The sequence below is a fragment of the Oryza sativa genome, chromosome 1, assembly GCF_034140825.1.
Source record: "Oryza sativa Japonica Group chromosome 1, ASM3414082v1".
In the NCBI taxonomy this organism is placed as follows: Eukaryota; Viridiplantae; Streptophyta; class Magnoliopsida; order Poales; family Poaceae; genus Oryza; species Oryza sativa.
The window spans coordinates 9,343,184-9,356,815 of NC_089035.1; the positions used below are offsets into that span (position 1 = coordinate 9,343,184).

General features: G+C 46.4%; 1 protein-coding gene across 1 annotated transcript; it reads left to right on the forward strand.

The window, feature by feature from the left end:
* Positions 1-9,816: 9,816 nt before the first annotated feature.
* On the forward strand, positions 9,817-12,003 carry LOC4326273 (peroxidase 24). The gene is made up of 2 exons (XM_015766872.2): positions 9,817-10,197; positions 11,009-12,003. The coding sequence occupies exons 1-2, from the start codon at positions 9,970-9,972 to the stop codon at positions 11,753-11,755; spliced, it is 975 nt and encodes a 324-aa protein (XP_015622358.1). The 5' UTR covers positions 9,817-9,969; the 3' UTR covers positions 11,756-12,003.
* Positions 12,004-13,632: the final 1,629 nt, after the last annotated feature.

Sequence of the window (13,632 nt, forward strand, 5' to 3'; positions counted from 1 at the left end):
TGCTACCGCTTGTCGAAGCCGACAATTAGCGGGACGAGCTTGTGAGTTGTGCCTACTCAAATCAACCGCTGATCGCAAAGATACATTAACTATAGTATTAACTATGTGTATGCACATTCTTTCTCAAAAAAATGAAGATCAAACATGTGTGGGTTCTCCTCAAAAGGAAGAAGAGGACAAAAACAACAGGAGCCATGGCTAAATGATTGAGTCACCGTCGTCATCAACCATCGATCTCCCTCCAAAAGTTCACGTGGCGCCGATCAGTTATTCGATAATCATGCATCACCGACAAGCACTGACAGTGCATCTGGGCTCATCCAACTATTCAACTCCAGATCTCTGCGCCTTAATCAACCAATGATGTGTTAGCTTAGCTGCATTGCAGAGCCGCAGGGGCATAAAGCACCGGGCTGCAAGCAGCCTCGTGCTAATTCCAAGATGTTTAGGTTCGATCCATCATCTACCTTGATCTCCATGTCGTCGCCAAGACAGCACGACGTACTGTGTAGTACATACACCTCGATCGATCTCTGATTAATCTGGATCGCCTCCTGCCTAATATAATCCGATATTCCTAAATGCATGATGATGCATCATTAGCTTTACGTCGACCCAATCAGAGGACAATCCATGTATATATGCTCTGTCAACCATAAGTACTACCTACCTTCGCCCTACTAAACACCACCAAGCAACGTCATGCCCCACACCTGAATCATCTCATCTCTGTAGAACATTAATCCATCTCTGTTTAGTTAGCTTGTCCTCGATCGAAACAGGGGGGCAAAATCCGTATTACGAATGTTAACAGAGCTTAGCCAGAATGGAAATGCCAACCCGATGTACTCTTTTCAGAAGCCCCTTGCACGTCTAAACAATCAGTGTCATTAATACTTAACCTTATCGCCGATTTCCCGGCCATGTTCACCTTGTTCTCTCCCTTGTTTTACTCACTAATCCTACGTGCCGCTAATGACTATAATTAACCTGTCGTCTCCATCGGATTCCTTCCTTGCTCCACGTAGGACGACGGGCACCTGTCACGCAAACTGCAAAGCTAGCTTGGCAGGCAGCGTGCAGAGATCCATGGAGCCCAACCATATTCTGCTCCCTAATCTCTCACTCTCACACTGTCACACACAGACACACAGTCTCGCTCACTACATGGCTACAGGCCGTATAGTACCACGTACTACTACTGCACATGTGTTCTCCTCGTCTCATGTCATGTGCCGCATGATCCTTCTTCTGGCTCTCTGCAATGGCCTCCAATCAAGAAACAGTTCAGTCACGTACTAATCCCTTAGTCCCAAAATACGATCATCTTTACTCTTTCCGTCTAAAAAAATCTAACCTGAAAAAGAATGTGACCCTCTTAGTACAATGAATCAGGACGAATGGTTGTCCTAAGTTGGGTTTTTTTGGACGGAGTGAGTAGTTCGTAAAAAAACACCGTTGATGAGTGTATTGGTAAGGATATTAAAGAAATAAAATTCATCGATTTGTTGACCGGGATAGGTTGAGAAAAGAAAAGTGAATTTATTTTGGAACAAATGATATAACCCAAAAATGAATTTGTTTTGAGATGGAGTACTTTCTCCCGTTTCCTAAATATAAGTATCTCTAGAATTTAAGTTTTTACACACATCATAGTTATTTTTAGATAACGATTCAAATGTACAGGAGTCTAAAGCATTTCCAGCCAATCAGATGTTTAAGAGGAGGATTCTAACCAATTTGAAATCTAGCTAAGATGGTTGAATGGAAATTTCCGTTAATCAATCTAGAGATTCTCATAATTAGGAACAAAGAGGTACACAGTTTAGCACCACTAGTTAATCATGGAGGCGACAGCAAGTAAGGCAGCCAGTGCCGGATGCATGGCTCCATGTCCATGAGGGTGTGTAGTTAATTATATTAGTACCTAATCCGGGGTCTAATTAGTCGTCCTAGCTACAATTAGTCCCTGGAATCTTGACCAGTTGTGTGTACCTCTGCTCTGTCCTATGCATTAGCACGACGGGGACACCGTCACCATATGCGTGCTGCAAGCCTGCAGTATACGGTCCAAGTTGTGTTCAAACCAAGCAATCTCTGAACTTTTTCAGGAACAAGCTAGCTACTACTCCTACTAGTTGCTAATGTGTACATGCAGTGTGAGCTAAGATGGATGGATGGATAGATCCAGCTTGGTTAGCTGACTAATTATTAATGGCAACTGCTGTCTGGTGGAGCATGCACTGGATATAATGATATCTATATGATACGTATCACACAATGTAGCTAGGACCAGAGTAATTTAGATAAACTAAAGTGCTTCGGCCATTAGTCCTAGCCGACGAGCTGGATTAGCTAGCTTGACGTGTGCCTTGACCTTTATTTGATTCCCTCGGAGAGGAGTTCCATTCTTGTCTCTTGCCCTCTCTTCCTAAATTCTAAAGACTTAGAATAGAGTAGAACGTTGTGTTGGTCGTAAGGGTCGAGTTTTGGATGATCACACCTATGTTACTTTGTTGACTTAGCAACGGTCGGTCACGCTTAGCGGCGGTCGGTCCAGTGCTAACTTTCTCCTGAATATGTGTTGGCGCTGTCGGTGTGTAGGTAGTGATATATTTTTTCAGTTTTCATGGTTACGGCCTTCCAGGGTTATAAGCTTATAGTTTGTAAAAAAAATAATTGATCCCCTCGTGCTCTAGCTTGATCGCGCGGCTACGCGAACTACGTACTGACGTACATATACAGGGTATATCAAGCTAATTACGAGGAGTAGGTGAGACCACCTAGGTAACTTGCATGTATAGCTTAAAAACGAAATGGGCTCTCTGTAAAAAAAAAATCAACACCGACTGTAAACCTACTAAATATACATGTGTCCAAGTTTATAATTAGGATTAAACTTTTTATGGAACAGGATGTAATCCCTTGCCATGCCAAATTTATATTCTTACGGTAAAACTTTTCTCATAATCTCCGTCTAAATTCACATCAAGACTATAAGACTAAGTAGCTATATAATCTAGAAAATGAGCTAATAGACTATTTTATATTCTCAACCACTAGATACTTATTAGTTGTTGTCTTAGAATATTGAGCTCCCTTAAACATGATCGCAATAGAAAGTGCGATTGGAAATATTATGGTGTCTTAGGTTTTTTTTACTTCTAGAAAATCAAGAATTTTTGTTTAAATTTCTCCAAAATCTTGTGCTAAAATTATACGAACTTGTATATCTCAATTAGTACTTTACTACTAATTTATTTTCCTGAAATCCGAAATCAATAATTAACAAGTTGTACTTAACTGCTTAGACTCTTCTTTTAATTAATCTAACCATTATAACTAAAAAAAGCCATATATTTACAATATGATTAAAATTATAATATTTATAATAGTTTATACAACATAGGGATTGGTGACTAGTACTCCTTCTGAGTCCAACTTTAATTGTCCGTCTTGTTTGATTTTTTTTATGATTAGCATTTATGTTATTAGATGATAATTGATAAAACATGAATAATATTTTATACATGTCTTATATTTTTTTATTTTTTTTAAAAAAATAAATAATACGGATGATCAAAGATAGGCATAGAAATTTATAACCCCGCTTACAAAGGGACCGAGGGAGTAATTAGTTCATGCAATACAGGGATTGATGACTAGTAATAATTTATTATCAACCGCGCCAGAACACATGTGAAATGGCGATTAATTAGTCTAGTAATGTAGTATATATATATATATACTCCCTCCGTCCCAAAATAACTTAACCTATATATTAACCTATATAGTGAGATGTGACACATATAAGAACAATAAATCTGGACAACACATCCTAGAACAACGATTGTCCATATTTGTTGTCCTAGGCTAAGTCCTAGGTTGAGTTATTTTGGGACGGAGGGACTAGACCAATACAAGTGACTAGCTCTCTTTGATGATATATACTTCCTCCATCACATAAAAAATCAACTTAATAGTATTAAGGGCTTGTTCACTTTGCTACCATTTTTAACCTTATCTTTTTTTTGGTAAAGTTAAAAAAAAAGGAAAAAGTATGAATTACACCCCCGAACTATCGTGGTTGTCCGAATTACCCCCTGAACCACAAAACCGGACATTCTTCACCCCCAACTATGCAAACTGGACGAATTACCCCCCTTGGTTCAATCCACGGTGGTTTTGGTCTACGTGGCGTACGCGTAGCAGTCCAGTCAGCATTGTATTTATAAAAAAAATTGTGGGACCCACGTGTCATACTCTTCCTCCCTCTCTTCTCTCTCTGTATGCCTCACTTTTCCTCTCTCTCTCTCTCTCTCACGGGTGGGTCGGCGGCGGCGGGCGACCACGGGCGGCGGGCGGGGGCGGAGGCGGCAGCGAGCGGCGGGTGGGCGCAAGGCTGGCGACGGCCGGGGATGGAGGAGGAGGCGGCGGGCGGCGGTCGAGGAGCCGAGGCCGGCGACGGGCAGTGGCGGAGAAGGCAGCGGGCGGCGGGTGGGCGCGAGGCTGGCGACGGGCGGGGTCAGAGGCGATAGTGGGCGGCAGTCAAGGAGCCGAGGTCGCTCAAGCGCCGGCGGGCGGCGAGGAGCCGAGGCCAAAGGAGGCTGCATGCGGCGAGCGCGGCTCGAGCAACCTCCTTCTTGCCGCCCTCATGCGTGCGCGCGTGCAACGGGCTTGGAGAGCGCGCCGCGAGCCCACCCACGGCGGCGGAGGAGGAGAGGCGGCGGCGACGCGAGGAGCCGCTGCCCCCGTGCGCCACCGCAGACCCTGCGCTCCGGCGGCCACCGCGCGCCTACGACGAGGAGGAGGAGCCCGCCGCCCATTGCGCGTCCCCGCTCGCCCGGTCGGCCTCCGCCTCCGTCGCCGGCCGCCGTCGTCCTCGAGCCCCCTCCGCCACCCGCCATTGGCTCCGTCCCCGCGCGCCGCCGTCCTCACCTCACCGCCGCCACGCTCCTCTGCCGCCTCCGCCTCCGCGCCGACGTCCACGCCGTCTGCGCCGCCGTCCACACCGTCCTCGTCGACCGTCCGTCCCCGCGCCATCCTCGCCGACCGCCCGCGCCCACCGCCCGTCCTCGCCGTGCGCGCTGCGCGCCGGCCTTCTCCACCCCTGCCAGTCGCGGGCCTCGGCTCCTCGACCACCGCCCGCCGCCTCCTCCGCCCCCGCCCGTCGCCAGCCTCGCGCCCACCCGCCGCCCGTCGCCGACCTCAGCTTCTCGCCCGCTGTCGCCGACCCACCCGTGAATGAGAGAGAGGAAAAGTGAGGCATAGATTGAGAGAGAGAAGAGAGAGAGGAAGAGTATGACATGTGGGTCCCGCAATTTTTTTTTATAAATACAATGCTGACTAGACTGCCACGCGTACGCCACGTAGACCAAAACCACCATGGATTGAACCAGGGGGGTAATTCGTCCGGTTTGCATAGTTAGGGGTGAAGAATATCCGGTTTTGTGGTTCAGGGGGGTAATTCGGACGACCGCGATAGTTCGAGGGTGTAATTCGTACTTTTTCCAAAAAAAAAGGCTACATTTAGTTTATTTCCAAATTTTAGTAAGCACATATGATTGCCAAATTTTTTGACAACCTTACCAAAATTTGGTAATGCCAAAACTTGGTAAGGTTGAAAATGGTAGCAAAATGAACAAGCACTAAGATGTGTTAGATCCGATACTAGATTAATTTTTTTAGGGATGGATGGAGTATACTAGTAGGAGTATTCCTTCTATAAAAAAAAACTCAATCTTAGGAAGGGATGTAACCTCTCCTATTACCACGAATCTGAAGGTACTAAAATGATCCTTATAGGTTGAGGTTTTTTTTAATGAAAGAAGTAATGCCGAAGGTTGAAAGTTTGAACTCCTGCTATTCGAAGTTCACTTTGCAGATTGAGGTGGTGTTTGGATTTAGGGACTAAATTTTAGTACCTATCACATTGAATGTTTGCACATTAATTAGAAGTATTAAACATAGACTAATAATAAAACTAATTGCATAAATGAGAGTTAATTCGCGAGATAAATTTTTTAAGCCTAATTAATCCATAACTAACATATGTTTACTGTAGCATCATATAGGCTAATCATGGACTAATTAGACTCAATAGATTTGTCTCGCGAATTAGTCCGGGATTATAGAATGGGTTTTATCATTAGTTTAGGTTTAATACTTCTAATCTATCTATCTATCTATTATATACTAAAAGTTCATTAAACTTCCTACAAACGCTCTCAAGCCGCCACGTGGCGCTCCTACAAATGCTCCTAGGCCGCCATGTGGCACAATATAATCTCACCGTCGATTTTCGCTTAAATTGGTGGACTCATTATTTTATACCGTTAGATTAGATCTTTACCCGCCGTTGATTTTCACTTAAATTGGTGGACCCATTATTTTATACCAATGAATTGGATCTACCTTCTCCCGTACGTATGTATGGTTTGCCGGAAGGATTAGTAACTATGGTTATGGTTGTTAGAAGTTGAGATTAATTAGCTGTCATATTGTGTTGCTACTAATCATATCTATATTTATTATATGCACGGCAATATATATATGGAAGCTAGGAGATTAACAAGAAGATTATACATAGCTAATTAAATTAGTTATTATACATGATTTGTGGAAGGAAATTAACGGTAATATAACATATACAGCTAATTAAATCAGTTTATATGGCTTTATCGTGATATTACGTAGCTAATTCGAACCAAGCAATCTCCACTTAAATCGTCCAGCTTAAATCGGTGTATCTAAGATTACCTTTTTAACTCATTATGATGACTTTAAAATTAAAAAAGATTTTCTAAAAAACAAAATACATGATAATTGGTTTTTGACCTGAATGATTTAGAAAAAAATAGAAAAACAAAGTCCCCTCCACCTCACCCTCACCATTAGATACGCACAACACTTTGTGCCCCCTCCACTTCTCTCTATAATTTTTAGTAGCTATGATAAAGAGAAACAACCACAGTTATTTTAAGCTACACATATTATATCTAATCTAACTGTTGCTCTATACATAATTAAACCAACAATTTAAGATTCAAAATAAATTAAAATCGATAATACATATTAACGTCAGAACAAAATCAATGGTCTTTAAAATATAACTTTTTACCATATAAAAATATATTACTCCACAAATATGTGCAAATATAAACTAGATCTATAATATAAATAAAAAATATCAAATCAATTATCTCTAAATGTTCATCTTTTAAATTATTTTAAATTATATAATCAATTTGTGATCCTGTCGTATTTCTTTAATTAAATAAAATATTTGTGTCTTATAAATTTTATATTGCGGTTCTAGATACATCACCACCTCTTGGGAAAAATATATAATAATTAATGTTATGATAATTTTAAATAATTTCATATCATATTTTAGGATGTCAAATATCACTTGATAAATGTACTACGTAATTGCGAAAAAAATAAAACAATTTAGTTGTGTTTTTTCAAGTAGATCTGATTTAATTTTAATTTGTTTGAATTAAGCCAAGTGACACTCTAAAATCTATCCATTGATTTTTTTTTAAATTGGTGGGTCTAATATTTTTAACTATTAGATCGAATAAAAAAAGTATGTGCTCCCACCTTCTCCACACCCTTTCCTGGTACGGACGTACTCTCCTCATCTCCTCTTTCCTTTCCTACTCTCTTAGGAAAAAAAATCTTCAAATTTTCTAAACTATTAGATTTATCTCAAAATTTACCAATTAAATTTGTAAACAATAAATAAATTGCCCGCGTAACTGCGCGGGCTACCTTTCTAGTTAGTACTAAATATTCGATGTAATAGGGGCTAAAATTTAGTCTCTAATCCAAACATGGCCTGAATGTCAGGAAACAGAACACTCCAGCTATTTTTTTACGGTCACAGGACTCAGCAATCAAATGTGCTAATTAATACCCCAAATCAAGAAAGCACCAGGTTACACGCCAAGCAACTCGAAGTGGTGAGCCCCCTCGCAATCGCAGGGACACACACCTCTCCCTCTGTCCTCTCGCTCTCTCCCTGGTGGCGCCACCAATCCTGGCCACCTTTCGCTACCGAACCCGGCCAATCATCGTATGATTGCCGGCCTCCTCCTGTTCCTGCCCCCACACGCCAATCAAAAAGAGCGCGGCACAGGCGCACAGCACGTAGGCGTACCGTATAGTGGCTGCCCCCTTCTCCGTGCTTAAAACCGGGTGCGGTCACCGTGATTTTCACTACACTCGCTCCAAAATATCACTGCCTAGTACATGATCGAACACATCCGTTAAGAATTATTGTATTAGGAAGTGCTAAATCACATATAGAATAGTAACATTTCAAAACAGATGTTCTTTTTTTTAAGTGTAGTATGAACGTATCATTAAGCGAGACAAGCTAGCCCAAAAGCAGCACGACGAGACGAGACGAGACGAAACAAAACGAGACAAGACCAAGACCCGCGCGCGCGCCGCGCCCGGCCACGTCTCCACTGAACTATCCACCCCCCCGCCGGGAAACAAACAAACGCCCCTGCGCGAACACGGGCGCGATACGCTACGGAGAAACCACCTTTTCCGCCCCCCGCGTGCTTGATCCCCCCCCCCCCCCCGTGATTTCCTGCGGTTTTGCGGCCGCCGCGCCGCGACGCGTCGCGTCGCGAAAGCCGGTGAAAGCAAACGCCGCGAGACAGTGGCACACAGGCGCATCGATCGGGGGGAGAAGGGGTTTAGCACGCGGCGGCCGCGCGAGGGCATGTCGGTCGCGGCGCGAGCGCGGAGCGGAAAACGGTAAAAGAAAACTGCCACTCCACCACGCGCCGTCCACCCGTCGGGTCGGGGAAAAAAGTTTAAAACGCCGAGAAGAAGGCTGTGTCTAGTTCAACGCAAAGTTTAGATTTTGGTTGAAATTAGAGATGATGTGAGTAAAAAGTTATGTGTATATGACAGGTTGATGTGATGGAAAAGGACTGAAGTTTACTCCCTCCGTCCCAAAAAAGACAAACCCTGGTTTCCGTGTCCAACGTTTAACCGTCCGTCTTATTTGAAAAAATTATGAAAAAAATTAAAAAGATAAGCCACGCATAAAGTATTAATCATGTTTTATCATCTAACAACAATGAAAATACTAATTATAAAAAAATTTAAAAACCCACAGTTTATCTTTTTTTTAGAACTGAGGGAGTAAATCCAAACTTTAAATCTAAATACAGCCGAAGGACGATAGCGTAGGCGGGAGGCAGAGGTCAAACGCACAAACGGCGCCTCGTGGACGGTCGGTCGTCTCGCCTGCGGGTCAGGGTCTCGGGGACATGCAATGCAACCGGGAGTTGTGTGCAGGGAACAACACAGTGACCGGGAGCTTAAACAAAAGGGCCACCTAACTCGCCCCCCTTTGGAGCACATGCCCCCCTGCCCCACATGTATCAATCCATCCATCCATCCATGTGTACTTCCAATCCCAATCCCAACGAGATCAGCACCGTCAGCTACACCGATCGGACGGCCGACACCACTGCGCATGCATGCACAGGCGCGAGCATTCCCAGCGCTGCTCTCCCTGTACCCGATATGGACAAAACGTATGGCGCGTACAGGCGCTCCCCTAGTCCGGCCTACAGCTTCCAGCCGAACCCATAAACAAAGCACGCAACTTGGGAGCGAGCGAGGGGCCGCACAGCTAGCCATCGATCGAGTAGCCAGGCCACCACATCGCCGTCCTCGCTAGCTGGCTGTGTCAACTGCAGCGACGACGAAACGAACGATCGATCTCGCCGGCTGGCTGGCTAGCTGCTCCTCCTATAAATCCCCGGCTCCCAGCCGTCCCCCTCCGATACCGTCATCTCACCACACAAACGCAGGCACACAAACACAGAGAGCAGCCCAAACCGACCAAAATCACTGCAGAGTTCAGGCACTTCTTCAGATAGTTCTCCCCCTCTGTTTCTTTCTCTCTTTATTTCTTTCTCGAGTTCAGTTTGAGAGATGGATTTGGCGTGGTGGTTCGCGGTGGCCGTGGTGGTGTGCGGCCTTGTGGGGGGCGGCAGCGCCGGGCTGCTGGAGACCAACCCGGGTTTGGCGTACAACTTCTACCAGAAGTCGTGCCCCAACGTGGACTCCATCGTCCGCAGCGTCACCTGGGCGCAGGTCGCCGCCAACCCGGCGCTCCCCGGCCGCCTCCTCCGCCTCCACTTCCATGACTGCTTCGTCCAGGTCAGTGCCAGCAAAAATACTCCCGTTTCTTCGCTGCTTCAGCTCTCTCCAAGCCCCCATTTCGCCGTGTCGGCGCCGTGCCGCGCGCCGGCCTAGCTAGCCAGCCATGGCCGGTTTTCTTTCTCCCTGTCTACATCCTGAGAGGAATTAACTGCGAGAGCCACCATTTCGAGCTACCTAGCTCTAGCTACAGTCTAGAGGCCTTCACTGGTCCTGCATTCTTTGCATGGCGTCGATTGGGGACGAAACGAGGCTCAAGTGAACCGGGGTTTTTACCGCGGTGGTTCGTGGCTTTTACTCTGATTTTCACAGTGGCGGGAGGACCAGCCGAGAAGATATTATCTTGCTTTTCGCCTGTGCCTGTACACATATACGTAAGCATTACGGCACCTTTTCCCCGGTTCGCGGCAGCGCGAGGCGAGGGGCGAGGCGGTCGCGACGCGCCAAAGCAACGAGACAAACGGGAAAAATACTGCGTGCCTAGTACAGGGGGGGAGCACGCCGAATCTTGTCGTATTTTTCCCCCCATTTTTTTTCCCCGTGCGGCCCGTGCGTTGCGTTGCCGTGCAGCTCACATGCGGCGCTGAGCCGATGCATCGCGCGCGACAGCTAAGCTTATCAAAGCTGCCGCGCCCTGTACGGCGCCCATGCATGCCATGCATGGGCCATGGCCACACCACCGGCCTTGGCCCCCTTGCTCCCGCGATTTTTTTTCAAACCCTGCAAAGCGCAGCTGTTTGTGGCCGCGTGTCAATGGCGCCTGGCTGACCGGTCGGTTTTCTTCTTTTTGTGTGTGTGGTTTTGCGTGCAGGGGTGCGACGCGTCGATCTTGCTGGACAACGCCGGGAGCGAGAAGACGGCGGGGCCGAACCTATCGGTGGGGGGATACGAGGTGATCGACGCCATCAAGACGCAGCTGGAGCAGGCGTGCCCCGGGGTGGTGTCGTGCGCGGACATCGTGGCGCTCGCCGCGCGCGACGCCGTGTCGTACCAGTTCAAGGCGTCGCTGTGGCAGGTGGAGACCGGGAGGCGCGACGGGCCCGTGTCTCTGGCGTCCAACACCGGCGCGCTGCCGTCGCCGTTCGCCGGGTTCAGCACGCTCCTCCAGAGCTTCGCCAACCGCGGGCTCAACCTGACCGACCTCGTCGCGCTCTCCGGCGCGCACACCATCGGCAAGGCCAGCTGCTCCAGCGTCACGCCGCGGCTGTACCAGGGGAACACCACCTCCCTCGACCCGCTGCTCGACTCCGCCTACGCCAAGGCGCTCATGTCGTCGTGCCCCAACCCGTCGCCGTCGTCGTCCACCATCGACCTCGACGTCGCCACGCCGCTCAAGTTCGACAGCGGTTACTACGCCAACCTGCAGAAGAAGCAGGGCGCGCTGGCGTCCGACGCCGCGCTCACCCAGAACGCCGCCGCGGCGCAGATGGTGGCAGACCTCACCAACCCGATCAAGTTCTACGCCGCGTTCTCCATGTCCATGAAGAAGATGGGACGCATCGACGTGCTCACCGGCAGCAAAGGGAATATCAGGAAGCAGTGCCGCTCCGCCTCCTGAATCCTGACGATCACCATACAAACATATTTTCTTCTTGGTTTCTTGAATTTTTTTTTCTTCTTCTCCTCTCTCGTTTCATCGGCGCTGATCAAAATATATTGTGCGCCATGATGATTAATTAAGGTCCCAAGATCTGTATTAATTTGTTAAGTGCTCGATTCGATCGTTCAAGGTGTGACATTTTGTTCATCTTGGCCTTCGTCGCGCGATCTAATCGAAGAATGAAAGAATGCAGCTCGTTCTTTCCACTGCTGCTTCAAACAAACATGCAGATACTACGCACGTAGGAGTACAAATCTACTGCTACTCCCACTGTTCTTTGTTTAATCCAGCTAAGATGATGGTGACACGAGCATAACAAGAACATCTTTCTCTGCGATCCAGGATTAGTTTATCTGATTCTCTGCGCCCACTAGTGATCTTGAAGATGTGTGCGTTGGTGCACCACTAGCCCCAGCGCTAATCCCATCGCTAATTGTTGTCCTACTCTGATCCCACCACGTTCTGCCTCTGAAAATCTGAACACCATTGGCACGATCAGCAAGGTGCTCCGTTCTCTGTCCCGTCACTCCCGCCATGCGTTTGCATATTTTGAATCATTTGAATGACACTTGATTAGGGCAGGCAACCAAAGAACGTCTGATTTGACGACACTCAACGTGCTATCTTGCGCTATGCAGAAATGGGACAACAGAGAGGCTTTGAAGCTGCATCGTTCTTGACTTCTTGTGCTCGTGATGAACAGTGAAAGACACAGCTTTTCTGACTGGTCTGATGAGCACTCATTGACAGTTTTTTCTGTATGTGGGCGTCTGTTTCAAAAGTACTAGAGAGATTCTTTCTCTGCCAAACTTTTCCTATAAACTTTTAACTTTTTCATCACATCAAAACTTTTCTAAGCATATAAACTTTTAATTTTTCTGTCACATTATTTCAATCTTAGCCAAACTTCCAATTTTAGCGTAAACTAAACACACCCTTAGTTCCAAAATAATTCTTCAAACTTTCAAATTTTTTATCACATCAAAACTTTTCTACACACATAAACTTTCAATTTTTCCGTTACATCGTTCTAATTTGAACCAAACTTCTAATTTTGGTGTGAACTAAACACAGCTAAAAAAATACCGTTTCTCGCAAAATCTTTCTGTAAATAAACTCATGTAAAATTTGAACGAGCTCAGATCTCGAGGAACGCTGAATTGCTGAAACAAAAAAAAAGGGAAAGAAAACAAAAAAGGGCAAGTGAGAGAAAAGATAAAGGACGCCGTTGGCGGCGGGGTATGCAGCAGGTCCACGACGACGGAGTGAGTGAAGAACTACTGAAAGCAACAGTAGCCGCCTACGATTATTCTCCTACCCCGTCTCGAAACAAAACAAAAGAGAAAAAAGGGCTCGTCAGCTTCAGCTTTCCTCCCTGTCTCCTGGCAAGCTCAGGACACAGATTCCTCCCGTGTTTCTGCTCTCTCGGCCTACGAGCAATTGGTCGACAGCTCCAGATGATCATTTTGCTAGCTAGAGATGATCATTTTGCTACGAGTTCTTCCTCCTTTTAATTTCTTTTTCCATTTGATATTTTCCCTGTACGCCATGGGTGACGGGTGGGGCCCATTCTCCGCGTTCATGCATGTTGCTTGATGCCGTCGTGCACAGCCACAGCAGCCCGTGACTCGAGAACATGGACGAAAACCTGGTGAGGACGTGAGGTTCGTGTACGTGGTGGAGATTAGGTTATGGCAAGTGAGGCCAGTGTGCACACCCCATGTTCTCTTGTTGGATTTCCTGCTTATATCACTACACGTGAGATGATAAGGCAAATGGTTGCGCTTGTGCTGTTGTGCACTGTGTCTGTGTCCATCCTTTTCGATCGATCTCTT

Excerpts from the sequence above, each read along its gene's own strand:
- LOC4326273 (XM_015766872.2), top strand. The coding sequence starts at position 9,970 with ATGGATTTGGCGTGGTGGTTCGCGGTGGCCGTGGTGGTGTGCGGCCTT. Across the intron at positions 10,198-11,008 it reads TCCATGACTGCTTCGTCCAG|GGGTGCGACGCGTCGATCTT; the intron begins GTCAGTGCCAGC and ends TTTTGCGTGCAG.